The sequence below is a fragment of the Falco cherrug genome, chromosome 4, assembly GCF_023634085.1.
Source record: "Falco cherrug isolate bFalChe1 chromosome 4, bFalChe1.pri, whole genome shotgun sequence".
Lineage (NCBI taxonomy): Eukaryota > Metazoa > Chordata > Aves > Falconiformes > Falconidae > Falco > Falco cherrug.
Window position 1 is genome coordinate 8,955,476 of NC_073700.1, and position 24,181 is coordinate 8,979,656.

General features: G+C 36.5%; 1 protein-coding gene across 5 annotated transcripts in view; it reads left to right on the plus strand.

Moving 5' to 3' along the window:
* CACNA2D3 (calcium voltage-gated channel auxiliary subunit alpha2delta 3) overlaps positions 1-24,181 on the plus strand; it is a 469,002-nt gene that overhangs the window by 192,283 nt on the left and 252,538 nt on the right. For all 5 annotated transcript variants that reach the window (XR_003559900.2, XR_003559897.2, XR_003559899.2 and 2 more), the window contains 4 exons: positions 9,104-9,235; positions 10,599-10,659; positions 10,754-10,904; positions 20,853-20,927. Coding sequence is in view for 2 of the 5 variants with exons in the window: in XM_027805095.2 (XP_027660896.1) it covers positions 9,104-9,235; positions 10,599-10,659; positions 10,754-10,904; positions 20,853-20,927 (419 nt within the window). In the remaining 3 variants the exon portion in view is untranslated. The remainder of the gene's footprint in view (positions 1-9,103; positions 9,236-10,598; positions 10,660-10,753; positions 10,905-20,852; positions 20,928-24,181) is intronic.

A 24,181-nucleotide genomic window follows, 5' to 3' on the forward strand; every position in this document is an offset into this window, starting at 1 on the left:
GTCTGTCTCTGGTGGTGGATCTAATCTCTGTGTTTCTAATACATCCACATCACCATGGCAACTAGATGTCAGATACAGGCTACACCATAACATTAAGTTTTTCCTCTTAAAAAGCCCTACTCTTCACCAGTCCTTATTCAGCAGCTGTTGCTTAGTTACTTGGGGCTGGGCTTTACCTTTTGACAAATGGAGCCAGTGAAGTTTCATTAACGCGCATGATCTCGGGTACAGTATTAAGAGGCTTTTTGACCTGAGACACTTCTGTTAATCATGATGCCGCCCCTACTTCCTTGTTGCTTCCAGGGGCAAGAAAGCGACAATAATTTACCATTGGCCTATAATGGTAGAAAATTACTCTGTCTCCTCTTTTATCTTTCCTTCTTCTGTATTATTGTCTCTGAGTATTAACTTCTCTGATGACTGATTAGAAGCTGCTGGGCCACTGTTTCAGCTCCCATTGTGAAGGGCTGGCAGCAAGCAGCTGTGTAATGCTGTTACTCCTGTCCACTTGGGGCTGGGTACGGGGGAACCCATACAGGAATGTGTAAAGGCATAGCCACAGTACACACTGGAGCTCAGCTGAGAGCATTAAAAGGCTATTGCAGAGCGTGGAGTTGCAGGTAATGAGTCCTGCTATAAGGCTGCTGGTTAGCTCATGCTTGCTGCCATGCTAGTTCAGCTCGCTAGAACCAGTATCTCAGTATAGTCCTGCACCGCGCTTACCTGGGTATGTGTGCAAGCAGGCTCAGTGTGAATGCAGGGAGGTCTGTGCCCTCACGTTTCATAAGCATAAAGTCACGTTGGGTCCTGCTGACTACCTCTTTATATACCCTCTTGTCTCAGGGTCTGTATGTTCAAACTGAATTCTGTCCTCACTTGCTGCAGCTTACCCGTTTCTCTTTGAGGGATGTTAGATTGGGATGATGAACGAGAGAAATGATGTGTGAACCCTTTGAACTGTAGGGGAAGACTGTTGACTACAAAGACAAATTTTTCAAGAAAGAAGTAAATGAAGCACAAAAGCAAAAGGATTGCTAAACTGAGAATATGAATAAGAAGAAAGACAATTGCAACCTCTCTTTGGATTGGAGTGAATTTACTGAACTTGAAGAGAGTACATTTTATTCTACTGTTAACTGAGACTATACTAGTTTTAACCCAAGAACTATTACCGTCCATACTCACGACATCTCAGATTTGGAGAAATGTTGTGTTTGGGGTGCTTATCTGAACAGAAGTCTGATAAATTATTTCAGCTCAATTTTTGGTTTTCCTGGGATTACCTACTTTACTCAATCATCCCTTATGATAAGCAAGTTGTCTTCTCATCTGTTTACAATTAGCATTGCTTAATGAAAAAGAAACTTTAAGCATGTCAGCACTGAAATTATGGAGACTGTCCCCAGGCAGTCCCAACTGCAGAACTAGTTAGGAGACAGTTAAACATGTTGGACTAGCTTACTTAGTGTTGCTTCATACAGCTGCGTTTGGCTTTTAAAGATGTGTTGGTAATGTGTTGCTTGCTTGAAAGGTCAGTTTGGAATGTAATGATGAAAAGTTCTTAAATGAAATATCCATTCTATTGCCGGATAAAAAAGGAACGGTATGTATTATCATTTAGACATACATTTTTTTTAAATGTAAGAAAAGCTTGAAATTCACTTTTTCTGAAAATAATTTATAAACATAATTCCTCCTTTTTGTGAGATGGAAGTCGTCTTTTGTTGCCTTGTGGATCAGTTTCCTACCTGGACAAGAAGTTAGTGCCCAAACACAGGCATTATTTGTTTAATGTGTGTGTCTGCAAAAAGATTAATTCTTTTACAATCAGCAGCAATAGGAACAAATTCCACCCAAGAAGGCTTAAGAAATGTCAGTGCGTCATTGTCCTGTCCCAAAAGCAGTTGCCTTTGTCTTGCACTAAGTGCAAGGGAATTTGGTCACTAAACATAAAAGGTATTCTCATCCCTACTTTTATTCTCTGCATTTTGTGTCTGGAATATATTATTTTTGAGGTTTTCTTGATGCTTTCTTCTGTGTTTGAGTAATCACTATGTAATCCAAAGAAAGGTTTGAGCCTGTAAAAAAAACCCCACAAACCAACAACAAACAACCCACTCTACATCTATTGTCTACAACTATTTGCAGGTGTATGTGTGTAAATATATATATATTATACAGTAAACATGTTATTGGTATTATATTCCTAATTATTCTTTGAGAGCAGTTATTTCACATTCTGTGTGTGTCTGTGGATATTTTCTTGTAGACTTTTGTTCATCATTAGCCTCTAGTGTGCAAAGTTTCCTCCTTTTCCCACCGTAATATATGTTTAAAACAACAGTGAAAATGAATCATAATTGAGGTCTCATTTTAAGGGCTATCTTTTCTTACTTGTGTTTATTTCATTATTTTAATGAGAAAAAGCAATCAGGGTATCAGGGTGTGCCCTGTTATTGGCTTAAAATAACAAACAGCAAAAAGTACCCAGCCTATCTTTTAATGTGGAATACATTAATAAAAAAACCCTCATAATTTGATACAAGATTATTTTTAATTCATATGCTAGGAATGTATTAGGGACTTTTATTTTTTTACAGTTTATTTTGCTTTGTTTAAAGATTTTTCAGGACTTTATTTTCTCCATGAACTATCTTGGAAAAGCTTTCTTCATCTGTAAACTTAGTAGTAATTGACATAATAGTTCTGGGTTTCTGAAAACCTTTAGGTTTGAATATGCAAAAACATTTGATGAAATGGTTGTATGGCAAATGTTAAAATTGTAGCTTTTGTTTCATCTGACAAAGAATTGTAGAAGTTTATCTAAAGATACATTTTATTCATTTTGTCTACTATTTTAGAATACAGTAATTCGTGTCTGCATCCTGCTGCATAACACAGACCCTTTGATTTTTCTTGGATCTATGCTGTGTGAAAGAAGTCTTGCTCTTTTGGTTAAGTATTAGTTATGCTTGGCTAGAATATGAAATCTTTCAGAATATTGTTTGGCTAAAACCTTACAAAGAGATTTTTATGCTGTACTGTGTTTATCTAGGTGTCTTTCTTGCAGCTTTTGTTTGGCATGTTCCTGAAGTAGCAAATAGTGTTTAAGAATCCATAACTGATTTTGTAATGTATTCATTTCAATATGCATTTGTGCATCTGCTCAGTGTTTTCAGTGTGTTTTAATACTAGTGTCAGAGGTTTTGAACCAGCTGAACATTTTTGTATCTTTGAGGTTTTGTCCAGCTATTTTCTCTTTGAGTAAAACTTCTATTCTATACAAATTGTGCAAATCATGTTTAGTGCAAGGAAGAAGTGCTACACAAGGATTATAAAACTCTACAGCAGTAAGGGACCATTGATTTTGATAGGATGAGAGATGACGACTTGTCATGCTAATAAATAAGTGTGCTGTCATATCTGACACTTGCACATTCATACTATGTTGTTACTCCCAGGAACGTAGCAGTAGAGGTTTGGTTTATGATAGCTCAGCATGACTGTAATGCATTTTACATGCTAAACCATTTCTCTCTAAAGATACTCGTGCCTTGGTTTGTTTCATGCAAGAGGCATGATGTGTTGTTAAAACTAGGAGGTCTTTAACATCTCCTGTTCAAAGCATTATTTGTTAGTCCTTACTGCACTGTGTCATGTAACTAAGTTGGCCTGTTTCTGTTAATTCCGTGCCTCTCTCTGAATATCTGAGCAATAGAAATTAGGCATATATCATGAAATGTTCATTTACAGGTTTGTGTGGTCTTGTGGTTTAAATGGCTTTTGTAGAGATTTGTGAACAGGTCTGTCCTTGAGAAATTTTTGTAAGGATGACTTTTATTTCCAAGGCTGTGCCTTGCCTTTGTCATAGATCACTTTGACAACAGCTCTGCAAAGATTGTCCCTTTTGGTATGTTACATATTAAATATTTTACATCACAGTTGGCTTCATTTAGCAGCAGTCACATTTGCTTTCTTTTCCTCTAATTTGCAGTGTGTTCCACTGGCTTTCTGTATTGTTTTTCATGACACTTTTTCCTGCCCTGCCACTTGCAGAGGTTTAGATGTCCTCGTTGCTGATAGTCATTGTTCCATCAGCCTGTGCAGAAATTTTTTCTTGCCATGTGTTAGAGCTGGCTCTTTTTTCCAGTATTCAAGACTAATGTTACTTCTCTGATGAAACTGCAGTGTGTGTAGGGTCCTTATTCAATTTGGTTAATTCCTATGTTCTTAACATTTGTTTTCTCTTCCCAACATGGAAAACTATTTTCAGCAGTGGCTTTTCACATTGTTCACCCTGTCTCTCAGTCACACCCTGCCATCCTAGAGCTCTGCAGTTTGGTATTTTCTTACCTGTCTTTCAGGTTTCATACTCTTCGATCCATATCCTGCAAAAATGTGGAAATGAGTATGCTTTTCTGAAAATACACAAATACCCTGGTATCTGTGGTCACATTAGTTTATGAAGTGTTTATCTGTCATGATTACTGGGGTTTGACTTTAGTTCTCCTTAACTGAAGTCCTCTTATCAGTTGCTGGGCAGGCAATTCTATTTTGTTAGGCTGTGTTAATGACAGGTGTAACTGCCCCATGTGCCTGGCTCCTGTGACAACAGCTCTATCAATACAGCACTTTTCTAATTCTTTCTCAGATGGACAGTAAGTGAAGCCTTTAACTGTGGCTCCAAATTCCTCCTTTAATTTAAAAATATACTGTCCTGTGTTAATAGATCCTGTTTATATGCTGTTTCTGGAGTTTTGCTCGAACCGATTGACAGATCAACCCCACATACTGATTGTTTTTAGATGTTACATCTAATAAGTTAAGCAGGGTACAGATCTGAATGGGTGACCTCAAAGGTACGCTGATTTGCTGTGAAACTTTTTTTTGTTTGGTGTTTTGTTTTGGTTTTTTTTGGTGTGGTGGTGGTTGATTTTTTTTTTTTTTTCAGTTCATTATGTGGCAAGCTCTTAGCAGAGTCAGAACTGAATCTCTGTCCCAGAATGGTGTTAGTGAGGAGTTTGCAGCTGTAATTCTGGCTTTCAAATAGACTAAAGTTGAATCCCGGACCACATTGTTCACAAAAACAACCTAACAAAAAAAGTAAAAAAACCCTCCAACCTCAAACCCACTCTTGAAACTCAGCATAAAAATAAACACATCTGGCCATACTCCAATTCTTCTTCTCCCACTTCAAAGGAGAAGGGGAGTGTTATTAGGGCAATATTAGAAGCTGAAACAACTAGTATGCCTTTATACAGTCATGCACCTGACGTCTTTATCAACCTATATGCTTATGAGGAGGGAATGTGATTTCTGACATTGGTGAATGATTCTCAGCACATGAAGTAAAATGAACAAACACCTTCTTTTGTGTCTACACATGGCTAGGTGCTTTGATCTGTGATGCATCAACATTACCCACTGGAGGCAGAGGGAGGGGAAGAGAGAAAAAAAAAAAGCAAAGGCAGTTGCCAAAATTGGCATCCAGCCCCAGCTCTTGAATATGTTGGACCACCATGAAAAGCATTTATCTTAGTGTTGAGTAGTATAATTATTAGATTGTTGGTGTATGTCCCAGCAAAGTATGTGATTTTGTTATTCTTTAAAATATGACCAGACTAAATATGTTGTCAGTAACATCAAAACTAAGATAATGTTGCTGCTATCTTTGAGCCAAAAGGGTGCTGGATTTTACATTCCTCTTCCAGTGCTTGGTCCTGTAGGCTGGGCTTGTACTGCTTTATTGTATGGCAGTACTGCTCTGCAGTGTTAGGGGCCGCCCTTGAGGTCATCAGATATTGCACCACTTTGGATGCTGGCATCTTTGACAGCTTTCCAGGAGAAATTAATGATTTTATTACAAAGGTAATATAATGGGGGGGGGGGGGGGGGGCGGGAAATAAGGTCCATTTGTAACATTATTTTCTTGGTAATAAAGCAAAGTATGGCAAGAAAGAGAAGTATTCCACACTTTCTTCATAGCCACTGAATTCCTCAGTGGTGTCCCTTATTTCCTATAAAGTTTACTGGAATAATTAGAAAGCAAAATTAGTTTTGTTCCATAGATTTATTTTACTCTTGATATTTTACGGCTTCTGAGAATAAAAATACGTTTCGTTGTAGTGCTAACCTTTGGCATGCTATTGCACATCTTTCAGTCTGCACACCTTGGCTGCCTTTGTTGAGACTTCAGATCTATTTCTTCGGGTCAGCAGTATCTATGACAGCAACTTAATTGCTACATGCATTTGTACTCTGAAATTTTTTTTCAGATTCATGTTGATATGCCTATTTGCCTGGGGGTTGTTTTTATATTAAATATCAGTAAAAAAATGGTAACATCTACACAAGCAGCAGTGGAGCAAAATCCCATGTAATTGCAAGCCAGCCCTTCTGAAAGATGAGGGGAAAGGGAATATTTTACTTCTATTTTAGCTGTTACTGCCAGGAAGCAAAAGCAGAAGCTATTTACATTTATTATCTTTGAGCCCCTTAACATCACATTAATGATTTCTGCATTTCTATTAATCTTTATCCATTTCTTTTTCACCCTCAAACTTCTGAACATTCAACCACTATTGACATATAACTATTTTGGGGATGCAGATGACATTCACCAGTAATATAAAAACTTAAGAATACTGTTTCTAAATGGAGTACTGGAGGCAATTTAAGAAATTTAATGTAATTAATAAAGTTGGAAGGAAAGGAAAATTTCCTGATTGTATTTCCATGGAGTTCTCTAATCTGTACTACAGATATATAAACAGGTTAACTAGCTTTTCATAGATGGGCTAAAAAAGTAATCTGCTACTGTGCTGGCATGGATATTTTAATGTGAAATTTTTAAAAATGATTTATGTATTTATTTGAAAAATATATAAATATATTTTTTCAAATGCCACTGGAAAGTTTTCACATTCAGTTTAGAGCTTAACAGGTGGGTGACTAAAGTTGTTCCATGACCTTATGGAGCTGAAGTGTATATAGACTTCAAAGGAAATTATCATTGGGCTGGGAGGCAAAGTGAAGTATCTGCTTAGATGAGTGGCACTATAGCACAGATTCATTAGGAAAGGGCATTAAAAATTAGCCTCTGAGGAATTCAGGGTACACATCTGATGAACTGATGGTATTGCAAAATACAAAGGTACAATGTGCACTCTTGGAATAAGATCCAAAAGTAAGTTGCTAAGAACCACTACAGTTCATTTTAAATATAAATTAAGATGGAACTATTCTGTTTTATTCATTTGGCTTTTCACTAATTCTGATGACTGAAGGGCATATGAAGAACTTATAGTCCTCTAGAGGCCTGAGGAAAAGTTCCTTGTTTTTCTGCTGAACAGGCTTTTCTAGCAACAATTTCAAGAAAAAACCCCAACCCTCTGAAAGATGTTGCTCTTTTCAAAGGTGAATTAAACTTATCACCTTATCTCAGTATTGTTATGCTAAGTCAATAATGCTGCTGTAGTTTATAGTGATTCAGGTATTCCACCAGAACTTTTGTATAACAGCAGAACCAGAACATCAGTGTTTGAACTAGTGCTGGGAAGTTCCAGCGGACTGGGAATAGGATGCTCATTTTAGTGCTTCACTTCTCATGTAACGTCTAAATGCTTAACAGTGGCGCAGTGTTTTGGGATGCTGGAATAGGAGCATAGTTTTACAAACTGATGCTAGATCTCAGGATAGGTAGTCTTGACAGTTAATTTGTGACATCTAATCATGGTGTTTTTTTTATTGAAGTACCTGCAGACTATAGAAACAACTGGACAATGGGTTTTGCCAGCTAGGCAAAACTGTAGTACTACTGTTGGACAGCGACATCGGTTTGTTTGCTATGTGTCCTGTTCGACAGATTTTGAATGTATACTTCATGCTGTAGGGAAACTAGTAACTATGCTAGACATGTTTTAAAAACAACATCTGTTTTGTTGCCCTTGTTTTTTCATCTGTCCTAAATATTTAGAGGAAAGCAACATGGAAAGATTTGTAGCTGAGACATTTCCCTTTTTCTGCTTTTTCTGCCTTTTTTTTTTTTTTTTTTTTTTTAATGAATGTAAGGAAAGATAACAATTCATCTTTTTTCCCACTTCATTAAAATCACATTCTAAGCAGTCTTCTGAAATCAGTACAGTGACATTATTTTTCAAGTTAATGAAAGCCTTATTTTAAATGCTTGAGCAAATGTTACTGTGTATTTGTGTATGCACGCTTTTACAAACGGAATAACGCGTCTGTGATTTTAGTTCCATTTTTTCCTTTATATTCTGCTGACTTCACATACAGATGTAATTGGGAATATAGCATATCTTAATTGTTTCTCATATTTCAAAATGCACAATTTCAAATTGTGCAGCTTTTTCAGATGTTCATTTATTTCTGATTTCCCACTATCAAAACTAATCTGTAGCTTAAAAACATACTTGGGCAGCATGGTTGTTTAAGAATTGATAGATTGGGATGTTTTAAACAGAAGTAATTTATTTTCAACACCAAGGATTTGCTTTGTATTTCTCTTTCTATGGGAATAAAAAAATGAGGTAATTGTTGTGAAATCTGGGTACGGTGTTTTCCAAATAACAATTAATGTTATTTTTTATGAGACTCCATGTATATTGCAATTCATTCAAGTGTGAAATGAAAGATATTTCACTTTCTGTTACCACATGTAAAGTTTCAGATATAGTGAAAATGGTCTTACCCAGCTGAAGATTAAAAAAAAAAAAAAGTATGAAGTATTGCCATGAGACATTCATGCATTTAGGGAAAGTAAACTGAGTAAATAAATGAGTCAATCTACTAAAAGTTTATGTTCTTCAGAACAAGCAATACAGCAGCTCCAGATAGATGGTTTAATGAGCAATTTTAGTGTAACTAAAAATGTCCATAGTGTCTTTTCTGTATTTTAACCATATTTTCATTATTTAAGTGTATAATTTACTTTAAATCACTTAATTGACAAAGGAAACCAAAAGATGTCCTGTAATAGTTTGCAGTCACTAGATTTTTATTTGGGTACTGAATAAGCTGAAGATGATAGACTTCAAGGGATTCTGTTGAGGTAAAATCACTTTCCTCTGTTTTGTTTCCACAGATCCAGCCATTGTAAATGGAGTTTATTGGTCAGAATCTTTAAATAAGGTTTTTGTGGATAATTTTGATCGTGACCCTTCTCTGATCTGGCAGTACTTTGGAAGTGCAAAAGGATTTTTCAGGCAATATCCAGGTAAGAAGAATACCAGTTCTTAAAATACAAAAAAGAATGCTATGGCTGTAAATCATAACTTTCAGGTACTTGCAGGTTTGATTTTACTTTATCTAGATTTCAGAGAGAGATATTTTGAATCAATGTTTTCAATGTCCTGAGTTATTACTACCAATTTTTATTTGGAGGTGAAGCCCCCATGACAGCTCATGTACTCATAAATATTCCTTCTCAGATATACATATACAAACAAAGAAAAATAGCTTCTAAACAGACTGTGGAGAAGGAAGGCAAAAGGATTAGACCATATAGTACTGAATGTAGAATATCTGTTCTATTGTGGTATACAGAAAGACTTAATTGTAACTTATTGTTCAGTTTTCAGACTTCCATTTAACTTGACACTTCTGCATTTAAAGATTTCAAAAACTTGTTTTGAAGTTTACTTTTATACCGGTTGTAATGATATGCAATTAGATCACTTGTATTGCTCCTATTAAAATAGGTTAAAATATATATTGTTACCTATTAAGTTTTATGTTTAAACATGTACCAAATTTACTACATATTAAATAAGCTGATCCTCAGCTTCTGCAAGTTTATATCAGGCCAGTAGTGGGAACTGTTATTTTGCTGACATGGTTCAGCAGCCCATGGGTTTTTTTGTCTGAAGTCTTGAGTTTAATGTAAGTTTTCTGTGAGCCTATATGTCTGAAAGTGACTGAAAGTAATAGCTACTACATCTATGTTGGTTTTAGATTATAGTAGAGTTCTCAAGCTTCATGATATTTCAAGGGTAAAGAAGTGTCCGTCCTTTTTTAAAGGCTGGTTCTTCTTTCGTGCTAGAAAAAGGGTGTAGAAAGCTGTAAGGATTGACTTGTCAATTTTCTTTTTGCTTGCTTTGAGATGTTTTTATCATATTGCTTTTGACCAACAACCAGGAGATGTTACCACTTCACAGCAATGTGAGCAAAGCATCAGGGGTGTGACTTGTGAGTGAAGCAGTATAACAGTTATCAGCTGTAGTAGTAAGTGCTCAAGGTTTGAAAGGGACTTGGCAAGCATGTGACAAAGCTTGCCAGCACCAATGACCAGGTATGATAATACTTCAGTGAAGTAGTATGATGAACATAGTAGACTTGAGGAGGTTTTTTGCCTTACAGTAGGCTGAAAAAAAGTAAGGGGGGGAAAAAGTGTTTCTGGTGGTCTTATTTAATTAAATTATTTTTTCCAGTATTTCCTATGTTATTATACCATTGCCTGTTAAAGTATGAAACTCCATTAAGTGCTACGTAGCCCCAGTACCACAGATGCATTTTGAACAGGTATTGTGAAAATGTAATTTAATCTTTTTCTCTCTGTCTTTTTTTTTTTTTTTTTAAAGGAATTAAATGGGAACCTGATGAGAATGGAGTCATTGCATTTGACTGCAGAAATAGAAAATGGTAGGCAATAAATAAACTATTGCTGTTTAAGAAATCTGAATGGAAGAAAAGTTCAGTATTTAAAAGAATAAGTTGTTTTTATCTTTTGTCTTAGGTATATCCAGGCAGCAACGTCTCCAAAAGATGTGGTAATTTTAGTAGATGTCAGTGGCAGTATGAAAGGTCTTCGCTTGACTATTGCAAAACAGACAGTTTCATCTATTTTGGATACCCTTGGAGACGATGACTTCTTCAATATAATTGCTGTGAGTGTCTCAGGATTCTTCTTTTTTTATTATTTTTTTAAATTTTTTTATTTCTTCCATCATTTGTTGTTACCTGTCATGTTTTACATCACACAACACACTTGAAAAATGTTGCAGGCAGGTGATGGATATAAGACATCTGAACCAACTGGACAGATACTGTCTGATTCTTCCAATGCAAGCTTCTTCATGTGACAGTGTTTTCAAACTGTTTTGCTGTGACTTGCTATGTGAACCCCCTTAAACAAGTTGTCTTGAGTTTAGAAGTTACAAAGAGGAGTAATATGTTTTGTAGTTTCCCTAAACTTTCTATATGACCATAATTTTTAACTTTGGGTGGTGTCCCCATACCACCCCTTGCCTTTCACACCACCCCCCACCTTGCATATGTAATACAGTGCAAACTGGAAAATGGTTAATGTGCAAGGATTAATAGAATCAGATCTTAGCTTTTGCTGAAGCTTGAATGGCATGATAAAATGCCAGCAGAGATCATAAAATCATAGCATGGTTTAGGTTGGAAAAAGACCTTTAAGATCATCAAGTCCATCCATTTACCTGGGACTGGCAAGTCTGCCACTAAACATGTCCCCAAATACCACATCTACATGGTTTTTGAAATTTCCAGGGACAGTGATTCTACCACCTCCCTAGGCAGCCTGTTCCAATGCTTGAGCACCCTTTCAGTGAAGACATGTTTCCTAATATCCAATCTAAGCCTCCCCTGGTACAACTTAAGGCTGTTCCCTCTTGTCCTACCCCTTTTTGCCTGGGAGCTGAATCTTAACACTCGTTTCTTGACAGCCTCCTTTCAGGTAGTTTGAGAGAGCAATAAGGGGTCCCCCCGAGTGTCCTTTTCCTCAGACTAAACAACCCCAGCTCCCTCAGCTGTTCCTTGTAAGACTTGTGCTCTAGACCTTTCACCAGCTCCATTGCCTGTCTCTGGACACGCTCCAGCACCTCAATGTCCCTCTTGTAGTGAGGGGCCCAAAAAACAGGATTTGAGGTGCGGCCTCACCAGTGCAGAGTGGCTTCCCTGGTCCTGCTGGTTTATATCGTTTCTGATACAGGCCAGGCTGCTGTAGGCCTTTTTGGCCACCCAGGCAGATGGCTGGCTCGTGTTCAGTCAGTTGTCAGCCAGCACCCCCAAGTCATCTTCTGCCACACACCTTCCCAGCCCCTCTTTACCAAGCCTGTAGCATTTCACGGGGTCGTTGTGTCCCAAGTGCAGGACCTGGCACTTGTCCTGGTTGAACCTCATACAGTTGGCCTCAGCCCATTGATCCAGCCTGTCCAGATCCTTCTGTAGTCTTTCCACCCTCAAGCAGATCAATAGTCCCAGCCTACTTGGTCTTATCTGCAAACTTACTGAGGAATGCACTTTATCCTCATTGTTCATGCTTTCCTCAGTGCAAATCTGAAATGTATGTACGTATAAGTTCTGCAGACGTATTATGGTGCTTACTGACTGATAAATGTAATCATCAGTAGTTCCTGTTATATGTATATAATAGTTATCTTTCCATTGTACAGGTATATGTTTTAAGCCTTTGACAAGGCTAGTTTTATAGTGTTTAAGAGTAATGGCATTAATCAGAATGGCTTCAACAAGTCCAAGATTCATATCAGAATTACTATTTGTGCTGGTGGTGTGAGGAATTGCTGGTTTTATAAATTCTCCTTTTACCATTCTTTTGGTAATGATCTGCGAATACATGGCTTTATCATATGCATAAATCCTAAAACTGTCTTCAAAGTCTTGAATGTATGGAGGATTTTGGTCTTTTTATTGCTACAAGGAAGTGCTTTTTGTGTACTGAAATAAATGACCCCAGTGCTCCCAGTGCAAACCTTTGAGATTGTATGGAGAATGAAGTATATATGCATGAAGTATACGTGCATTTACTGTATTTTTAAAAGATAGCAAGCAGTTAGTTCAGTATATCTTTCATATTAATCTCCTTGCATGATAATTCCATAATTAGCAGAAACTCATGTAGTAGAAAGACATAATTACATACTGTATCAAAAAAAAAAATACTGTCCTTCAAAAAATTTGTGATTAACTGTAATCTAAATAACTTTTGTAAGTTAAAAGAATGTTTCAACTAAGTAATTATTAAGATATCTTGAAAGATGGCTGGTCGAGTATAATCTTTGTAGTAGTTGTGACAGTTACTGTGAATGATGTAGGAAGAAAAAAATAAATGTTTTATAATTGATTTTTTTTTTTTTTTTACTTTGGGAAAATGAAAAGGCTCGTCTATAACAAAAAATGTATGCAGCTAGACTCCAAACTAATGATTTTGCCTAAGTACTACAGCAGAAATAGTGTATAAATACTTCACAAAAAGCCAATATGAAATAACTAAATGTCATTTTTTTCAATTAAAGCATTAATTGAAAATTATTTGAGCTGAGCGTAAGCCAGCACGGAGTCACAGAATTTTTATGGAATTTATTGCCAGCTTACACAAACTTCTGATCACTGATTTGGGTATTGAGAAAAGGAAAGAAACACCAAATTGAGCCTTTCCTCCCCGTGCTCAGGCTCAGCTTCTGCCCCACAGCTGCCCACTGCACCCTGGTCTGAGCACCCCGAGCCGCCCGGCCGGGTTCCTGCCCTCCCCGCTGAGGCGCTGGCCGGTGCGGGAGGTCAGGGCCCTGCACAGGTTTCCCTCATCAGCTCTGTGCTTACTAGTTTTTCACCACCACTCTTTCCTGCTTGCTGGTTTTCCTCTGCTCTTAGTTTTTCTCTTCAGTGTCGGTCACCCATGGGCTGTCCCTTGGGGGGGGGGGGGGGGGAATCCAGCTGTGGGTCACCTGCAGGCCACAGTGTCCAGAAGCGCACCTGTTTCACCACGACACCTTGTTTCCAAATGTTTCCAGGCACTGGTGGCTTCTTTCTTACACCTGCCTGCCCAAGGACCCCGCAGCCGCCTCAGCCCTCTGCTGCTGTTTTGACGCCTCATGGCTTGCTCCAGCCGATGTCAGTGCTGGCTGGAACCGGCTGTGACCACGCTGGGCAGTCCGTGGCACTCTCCCCACTCCCTCTGCTGCCTCATATGTAGTTTGGTTAGTATAAGAAATTCTTGACGCTTAGACAGATATGTAATTACGGAGGTAAATACAACATTTGTCTGAGCTAATTTTTTCATCTGAAGGTTTTTTTCTTCTCTATAACCTCTTTTAGGATGAATATGTCTTTATTTGTTGCCATAAGTAGAAATGGCAACTAAGAGTGCAATTTTATTCTTACCAGCTCAGCTGTTTCATTTCATTAGGACACTGATCGTTTAGTTACTGTGCAAATATGAACCTGAAATTATTTGCTGCATTGAAAGAGGTACTCCAGAAACGCAGGGGAAAGCAAGGGGGGCATGACAGGAGTGGCAATGAGTGGGTAAAGTGCTGTCCTGTTGCCCTGATGGTGTCTTGGAGGAAGAGTTTTTAAGGAGTTGTTTTGGACCAGGTGTGCCAACGTAATCCTTGTTGTCTCTCAAGTCAAAAAGATAATAATATAAAGAAAACACAACTTATTTGCTTGAAAATCTAACAAACTATTAACAGAAACCAGTGCTGTGGAGAAGGGAGTAGATGTTAAGGAATGGCATAGGTAGGCTGGGTCTGGATTATGGACTCTTTTTAAAATTCACTGTGTTAGAGGAAGACGTAGCAAGGGCACGCAATAAAGCCAGGATTACTGTCATCTAAATGATCAGCAAAAATTACTTCTGTAGCACTGCTCTGAGTAAGTGCCAGCAGGGTAAATGATCTTTGTGAAGACCGGAGAGGATGTTTCAGTGATCAAAACATGAGACAACAAAGCCCACACAACAGGCTTCTTGGTGTGAAAGCGCTGAAAATCCCATACAGCTTTTATCTGTAGACAAGTGTTCGAGGGAGATTATTTCTTACTCTTTATAATTTAGATGTAGCCTGGTCATGTCAAAGCAGTTTCATTTGAAGGTAGGATATGCATATGTCCATATGAGAAATCCCCTTTGTAACATAGATCCATGCATATGTAGCAAGTTTCTGTATCTAGAATTGGCCAGCTGTGCAGTATGTGCAAAAATAGATCCACTGTGTCTAAATGTTGATGACTTACCCTTCAGACAGCACACAGCTGTGTGCTTGCTCAAACCAGTTGTTCTTCTGAAAGGCCTGTCCAAATTGTTGCTCTGTGAGGACTGCTGGACATCTGGAAGTCTGAGACAGATGACACTTTCTCTTCCCAGATCAAAATTTGAGGTGGAATAAGAGCTTTATGGGGGAAATTTTGTTGAGCAATACACTCGATAGAGTGAAAGTTTTGAGCCTGAGTGATTGTCAGGATGGCTGTATTATGCACAGTGATTAATGGACCAATTAGTTGCAACAGAAGACTTCTATGAGGAACTAGGCCAGGGATTAGGAGTCAAATGAGTTAAGGAGTGCTCTCACTTGCTCTCTCATTCTCACAAGAGGGGAGAACTCTAAAGCATGCCTGCATTTTGGGGCAAAAGATGGAAATGCAAGGAAAATAGTGATGAAAGATGTGAGAGAGGACTTACAGATAAGGAACAGCCAAAACGAAGCAAGTGGAAGGGTTATGCAAGCAGGTGAGAAACATTTGTATTTGTTACAGTAAGAGGGAAGAGCACTTTGAAGTTAGCCAAAAGAGAACATCGGGTTAGAGAAGCTGGGCTAGTGTAAGACAGGGCTCTGTTGACAGTGGTGGTCAAGGATGGAAAGGAATTGAGCACTGAAAAAAATTAGTATCTATGTCAGTGAAAGAGGAGGAAACAGAACTTGGATGAAAAAGTGAAGTCTAAAAAGCGTTTGTGTAAAATTTATGGTCATCAACTCTGGTAGTTTTTTTATTCTCCCTTTACATTATTTCACTGTACAAAAGTTTTAAAAGCTTTTCAATTTGCTTTTCAGGTTGTTGTTACACGTTTCAGTATTCCATACACAAAAATACATTTAGGATTCTCATTAACTATAATGGGAGATATGGTCACTACATACTAACAACATTAAAAACCTCAATTAACACTTATAATTATGCAGTAGGATAGCAAAAAACCCCCCACCTGACACACCCAGCCAAGAACAAAACCCAAAAGCCACTAGCAGTACATTAGCTGGGTTGTGAGACATCAAATGGTTTTGAAACTAAATATACTTTTAACTTTGTTGATATATAACAGAAAGCAGAATTCAGTGCAGGTCTTTCCAGAGAATAAACATAAAAGAAAAATGCTAAAAATAATTTTAGCCTTCATGGTTAGGTTTTTGAGAAATCTATGTGAAATTGATGGACTAGGTGATTGAATTTCAAAAAGTCGTTGAAATACAAGAGTGATTTTGTGCTGTCTATGTTAAAATTTAAGGTCATCTCACGGGTGCATGAACAGAGGTGCCTGCAACAACAAGAGAAAAGGCATATTTTTCAAATTCACTTTGAAGTAAAATCCAAGTCATGCATTAAATGAACAATATTATCATAAAACAAGTACTAATCTTGCCAAATACTGAAAATTTAAAAATGCTTTCATAAAAATGTAAACTCTGTGTAAAATTAACAAAATATTAACTGAGCCAAGAATGTTAAATCGATTTTAATGCTTTAGTCACACTATTTTAGCAGAATTGATTAGACTAAAAGTATTTGTTAATTCAAAGCACTGTAGTATAGTTCCCTGGTTTTAATTTGTAGAATTTTCCATTATAAATGGTTTCTGTATAGTGTCTTCTTTGGCGTCCTTGTAGTCATACAGAATAAATTATGGATGAACTTACTTTTCAATGTGCCTGAATAATCAGAATCTGTACAGCTAATGTATGGGCAGGCTGAGAAAGGCAGCTAGTTGCTAACCTCCGTATGATTGCTCCAAGCACCAGGCTGCACTTGTATGCCAATTGTTAAACATGATAACACTAGTGGAACTTTGGAAATGCCAATTCCTTTGCTTCTTTTTCTGGATTGGACTTCACTGTTGGATTTTATGTTGGGCTGTGTTGGGTATCCAAGTATGCCTAATGTAGCATGAAATCTTTTATCTGTGTATTGTTGCACCACAAAATGTGGATTTACTGTTTCTGTGGACGTTGCTCCAGACAGCTTAAATATGACAAAGGATAAACACGAAAAATGCTAAGATGAATGTAAACTACTTGTGTAGGTGTGCTAGAACCATACATATCTCACATTTTCAGAATGTGAGTAGTGTCTGATTATACAATCTAGGTCAGGAGCTGTCCAGCTAGCTATATGGTTCCTCTTAGGTCAGATTTTAGACCACTCATTTTATGCCTCTTGTGTAGAGAAATAACTACATGCAAAATAACATGAACTAATAACACAGATAAATGTAACTAAATAATAAAAACTCAAGCTCTCAGCTGTTATATTACAGCTATCACAACTATAACATGCAAAGTGTCACATGTCAGAGTATAAGGGTGATGGACTATGCAACACTAGGGAATATAAGAAAACAGTGTAATGCAAGACTTCAAAAGCAAAATGCAGGCTTTCACTGAGGTGCGTTAGCAAGAGATCTATACTGGATATTGCTGGAAAACTCAGTATTTACTAATCAGCCTTTTGATTAAAGATCAGGAAGCTATTTCAGAAAATACAAATTTTTAAATGTCATAGAAAAACTGCTGAACTGATTTCAAATTGCTGATAAGGTTGTGGTGAAGGGGGGGCAGATTTCTTTCCCATTTTCCACTTTAAAGGTTTGTCACAGTTAAAAGAAAGGCATCACCAATAACATTGCAAAACACCCAGTGACAAGGACAAAGAAATCGAATATACACTGTGAAGCACAAGTTGGGTATTTTACTAGAAGCTGACAGTCGTACTAAAGATCTTATCAAGCAGATATGCTAGTTTAAGCAAAAAACACTGCTTGAATGATTTCACATGTGGCGTCAGAATTCTACCGTTTTCATGGACTTAAAGGAGCAGATGTTTACTGCTTTGGGAATTTCTCTTGGAACCGAAACAATTTTGTCCAATGAATTTTTCCACCTCTTCATATTTGAGTTTTTTAAAAAGGAAAAGAAAGTGTATACAATTAACAAGGAGTATAAAATTTAAAATAGATCATAAAAATGCATCCTTGCAAGAATTCAAGCTGTCAGAAGCCCGTATGCGTTTTTATATAAAGGGTTTTTTTTTACTGCACTTTCATTTGTATCTGTACAGTAGAGGAGGAACTGCTAATGGACAGAACACTTCCAGGTTATGCTTGCTATCTGTACATTACATAAAATACTCATTTTACACACCTTGGCATAAACCAGTTTATTCTGCCATACATAGCAGATTACTTAAAATATTTTTGATAGTAATAATCTCAAGGTGAATTAAACTGCCACAAATCCAAATACCGTTGTAATTTGGCTGGGTTTCAGAAGGATGGATACGTACATTTTCTTATGTGCATAGTGACAGTGAAAGTGCTTTGTCTATATGCCATCTCTATAATTGTGCTGTTTATGTGAGAATGAACATTTTTATTCATCCTCTTTGGAAGTAGGATGATTCTGTAAAATCGGACTGCTAGGAGACTTAAAGCATGTCCTCTGTGAAAGTCTAAGCATCCTTTATACTATGCAACTGAGGAACACTAAAGGTGTAATGGGAAGCTACTGGGAATCTATCTGAGTTATGGTGCAGCTAGCAGGCATTCCAGCTACATGTCTGTGGGAATAGTCTGATAATAAAAGTTACTCAAAACAGTAGCTTAAATAAATCTTATAGAAATTGAATGGACTACAATTATGCTACTTGGATGCCAGGTCTGACAGAGTTGGAAGTTGTTACATCTATTTGTTGGTAGTGATGGGGCTGGGGGGTGGGTGGGGGGAGGAGGGGAAGTGGTACTATTATGGCACTAGGAGATTCTGGTATTGCTTGTACGCAGATGTTTGAAACTGAGACACAGATAGACTTTAGTATTCGTAGACTGATATTGCATGTTAGCCAATTACAGACCCTGTGCTTGTTATCATATAAAGAAAAGTATATATCTTAGTATAGTTTCCAATGACAGATACAGAAACCAAGCTAAGAACAGGCTTAATTGGAAAGTATATTGATTAAAGAACATGCTGGAAAAACCTGTGTGGAGACAGGAAAAAACCTGGGAGTGGGGGCTGGTTTGCCAGTGTCTGTTACAGGTGTTCAGTATTTTTTTTTTACAACAGCATGGAATATGACTTTGGCCTGTAATAAGAGATGCTGTGTAGATTTGGCTTTATCGTTTTACAATGACTGTCAGAAGAATAGATAGGAAAGCAGTCTGAAGAGAGAAACTACAGGGAAAAGTACATAATTTATCAGGTCAATAAGCTTTTATGACACTGAGATGCACCCAGGACACTCCCAGTGAGTCCAAAGTGTTCTAGAAGTATTTGCTTTATTTTTCATATTACCTTCGGAGCAATAGACATGTCCACAGGCTCTCATATATTGGAATAATATTAATGGGAATAAAATAGATTGGGAAGCATACAAATTTGCTACAGAAATTACGTGTAAATATCTTTCAAGCATTTGTGTTTCTATACAACCAATCAATTACTAGGTTGATGCTGATGTATAACCAGCAATAGTAAGTGGAGTTACTCTGGGTTTGTATTTCCTCATTGCTGAGGACTGAGTCTAGCACAATGCCTCAATAACTTGATGCAGTTCAATTTAAACATTTTTCCCAATGCAACAGTAATTATGTAATTATGAATGTGGTGAGTAGTGCACTGTTAAAATGAACGATGGTGGCAGATGTCCAAAGTGGAACAGGTTGCAGGGGTCTGTGGTTAGACATACGTGTAGAGAAAGGAGTGGTATTACATTGAAGAGTATAGAATAAGTTCAGAGTTATTGGCAGAGACAGTGAGAACAGTGTTCTGTAATGAGTCATTGTAAAGCTTTTTTTATTCTTGCTGAGGTGGAAGAATAAGGCAGTAAATGCATATATTAATTAAATTAAATGTTTTTCATCATTACTGTTGACTTGTCATCTTTCATTGTTTACTATGGATGTTCCGATTCACTTAATGCCTATGAATGGGTGAAACTGTTTAAGGCCTAAATGCAAAGGCCTTATAGTTTGATCTGTGATAACTTCTGGAGTAGATGAAATTAACAGGAGCAAGAATTAAGTCAAAACTCTAGCTATACAACTGATGTTGGCTTTTTGAAGTTACTTCTGTGTTAATTTGGTGTGTGTTGAAAGGTTTACAAGATTTAAACAATCAAGTGCTATTTTCAATTAGGTGACTTAAGCATCCATGAGTCTGCAAGATTTACAGAAAGTGGATGAGACTTAGTTTCTTTTAATGCTTAAGATGATTCTGAAAATAGGACTGGGCTATCTAACTTAGACCTTGAAGATAAGCAGATAATTCCTTAACGATCTGTCACAGCTTCATGACCTAGTGTATAATAAGATACTCCACTTGACTGAAATTCTGGCTATTGTCAGATATGTCCAGGACTGATTCAAGCTTACAGACTTTTTGGCATAGTTGTTCTACTACTAACCTTCCAGAATATTAGCCAGTGCCTCAAATATCAGGACTTTTTTTATATGTAGCAAAGAATTGGGAGTTGTGACTGTGATACATCAAACATGACCTCTTAATGCTCTCCAGATTGCAACTTGAAGGATATTTATGCCAACTAGCATATATAATACCCACTAACTCCACCTGAGTATTAGCATCCATTATATTAAATGCTCCTTTTTAAAAGTATAAACCTCTGAAATGTTAAGAATCATCTAAAAGGAAAAAAACCAACCCCACAGCCATTTTGTGAAAATTAACAGAATTCTTTTGTTCTTATTTCATGTGCGTCCCTCAGTTCTGACTCATTAAATTAAATTTTATTTATCAAAGGTTTTAATTAATTTTCTCGTCACATTTTTTTATTTCTCTCTATAGTATAATGAAGAACTTCACTATGTAGAGCCGTGTCTGAATGGAACATTAGTTCAAGCAGATAGAGCCAACAAAGAGGTAAGGAATGAAATTAACAAAGTAGCAGAGAGATAGGATGCAGTGTGTAACAATGTGCTATAATGATCTTTTCCTGGTATAATGCATTCCATTATTAGAATTCATTAATTATTCTCCATATGCCATTTCAAAGGAGTCTTATGTGACTTAGTAGGAAGAAAAAGTAATAACCTCCCAGTTAAATTGATGGAATAAACTTAATGCAAAAACACAGATATCACTGAAAATATACTGTTTATGAAGTTTAGGAATTATTTTAAGTAAAATACTTCCTTTTCTTAAAATTGAATTATCATTCTGTTACCAAAAATTACTGAGGAAGAAATTGCATTCTTAAGTTGAACTAATACTAAAATTAAAACAAAATCTCAAAACAAATGAAAAAAATATAATATTATGTGAATAAAAAATTTTCAGCATTCCAAACAGGTGTGTCAAAATAATAATGCATTCATTAGAGAAAGTTCTGTGAAAGTTTCAAATTAATTACATGCTTCTGGCATTTTAAAAAAATATTACAGTGATTTCAGTGAAAGTTTTATTTGAAGGAAGATTGCAGTAATAATCTGCACCTGGAAATTTAGTTTATTCCCTGCCGTCCAAATGCAGTTTCTCTTTGCCTTACTCCATCACACTTCTTAGAAGACTAAGGTGAGATTGTTTAAGCCATGTAAAATTATGAAATAAGATAGTTGAGAAGTCCTGTGTTTCTTGTAGATGGGAATGCCTGTTAGAATAAGCTACTTGTGTTGTTACTCTTCCCTGCTAAAGCTTCCTCACGGCAGCAGTCTTGCATCATTCTTTAAATACTTCTCTCTCTTTCTTTTATTAAAGGCAAATCAGAAGAGTTTCAGCTCAGCACTGAAATGTGCTTAACATTCAGTGCGTCTGTTCATTTTTGCTAAATTCAATGAGATGTTACCGAAAGTAAGAAATGTAGGTCTGAAAACACACTTCTAAGTGTGTCATTGTTAGGGCTTTCTGTGTATACTGAGACAAAATGAGTTTCATCTCGTAATGCTGAACTTTGCTCCATTGTATTATTCACATGAGTTCTTTCATTTTACTTACATATACATCTACATTCTACAGGAATTATTCTTCATGGGCTGCTTCCTTAATATAGTTGATGTTCTCCACTGTTGATTCTTAGGTTATCTAAATATCATTTGGTCGCTATGTAGAATTACATGATTTTTTTCTAATAATTTAGTGTTGAAGACCCTTATTTGTGAACTGAGATCCAGTTATCAAAAATGAGCACTTTATTGTGGGTGCATCTGATGAGCCATATGAAAGCTGTACAAGTTCTATGCTTAAAACTAAAGTTGCAAATATATTGCCCAGATGTACTGTCTGGAATTAATCCTACTGTTAACCTTTCCATCACTCTGCAACTGATCAAAATACAGATTATCATATGCCCATATGTTACTTAATGTCAGATTAATTTTAATGTAATTGATCAAAAAATTTTTATGCCACCCAGATGATGTTCAGATTTTATGAACAGTGCTCAATAATTCAAAATAGTAAAGTATAATTTCATATTTTGTTTTTTCAGAGTAAGCTTCAATATAATTTCTAGTTAGCTAAATTATTCATTTTTTTAAATTTCTGGAATCACTTTGTGGTGGGTTTTTTTTTTGCCTATAAATTGAATAATGTATCCAAGATTTTGGAGAATAACTAAATATGGCCTCTTTTCCAGTTACTCATACTAGTGATCTGGCTGTTATTCTTTCCTTGAATGGCCAGAACCAGAGAATAATTTTGAAACAGCTAACATGTAATAGTTCTGTGAATTTTTATATACTATGGCTTTGTCAATCTTCGTTTCTGAACTTCTGTGAATTTATACATTCTTACTATTTTTCTAATTTATGTAATGAAGTTAACAGTTTATTTGCCTAAACACTGGCAGGCACAAAAGTGCTGTTGTCCTGAGTATAGCTTAGATTATGAAGTAAAGATTGTGAAGGAGATGGACAACCACTTAATCCTAAACAACCAATTCAGTTGTTATGCTCCTGAATTCATAGTTACAAACAGCTTTCTCGTTGTCTGATATCGTTGTAAGATCTGATCCTGTGTGATTTGAATATACTGACATGGCAATATTACCTGGGGACCTCATAAAAAATTCACTGAATTTCTTGGAAAAGTTTCTTTTGGATTCATAGCCTTTTGGTCAGGTACATAGAAAAAAGATGTCTTAAAATGTTGTTACGATATGTATTCCAAAACTGGTCAAGAGCTATCAGAGTAGCTGTGTTTTGGACCTCATCATAAGAATTCAATCAGTTTCGCTGTTCCATTCATTTCTGTGAGTCTGACAGATATACCAGGCTTCTCCTGTAGTTTCTTCTGTGTGATTGACAAGTGTCCATTGTAATATTAGACAAAAGTAGGTGAAATTTCATTCTCAACCAGTCTTACAAGCTAAATAGCCCTTTGCATGTTCACTGGTAATAATAGCTCCTTTTTTTTAATTATTAATTGTTAAAGGAGAAACAAGAAAAATATCATGACAAACACTGCAATGTATTTTTTTCAGACAGCCATTATCAACATACAACCATAAGTTTCTGTATTAGAAAAGCAGAGCTTGTGATTGACAGGCAATGTTTTAAAATATATGTTATTATTCAGTTTCTATGTGTATACATATGCCTGATTTTTTTGCAAGTCCAACATAGGTCTGAAGATGTAACTATATAATCTTTCCAGAAATTTATATTCTTTATCTTTTAATGTCAGATATTCATCTCAGTTGAATGGGAGCAAGAATGTCCATCTCTGTTACTACCAGCGTAAGCTCTATTAGCACCAAAATAAATATAAACATTTTAAAACAAATTAGAATATTTTTTCTTTAACTAGCAAATATCTATTCTCATATGCTAACTTTCAACAGAAACAAGTAGAAATTGCTGTATTTCATATTTCTATAGTTTTCCCTTATGTGGAAAGAGAAGACGTGTGTTGCTGGTGGTTGCAAGGACTGAATTTTTACTATAAACCTGAAGTTTTAATAGTTTACCATGGTTTCATATTTCTATATGTATACACCTGACCTTACTAAGACAGGTATTTCTTAATGCAGCTTTTCTTGCTGGAAACATGCATAACACCAGTTTTACCAAGCTATTAATTTATTCTGAGTAAACCTTTATTTCTATCATAAATGATCCTTAAAAGAAAAAATCACCTACCCAACATACACAGATTCACACCCCAGTTCTTGCTAACTA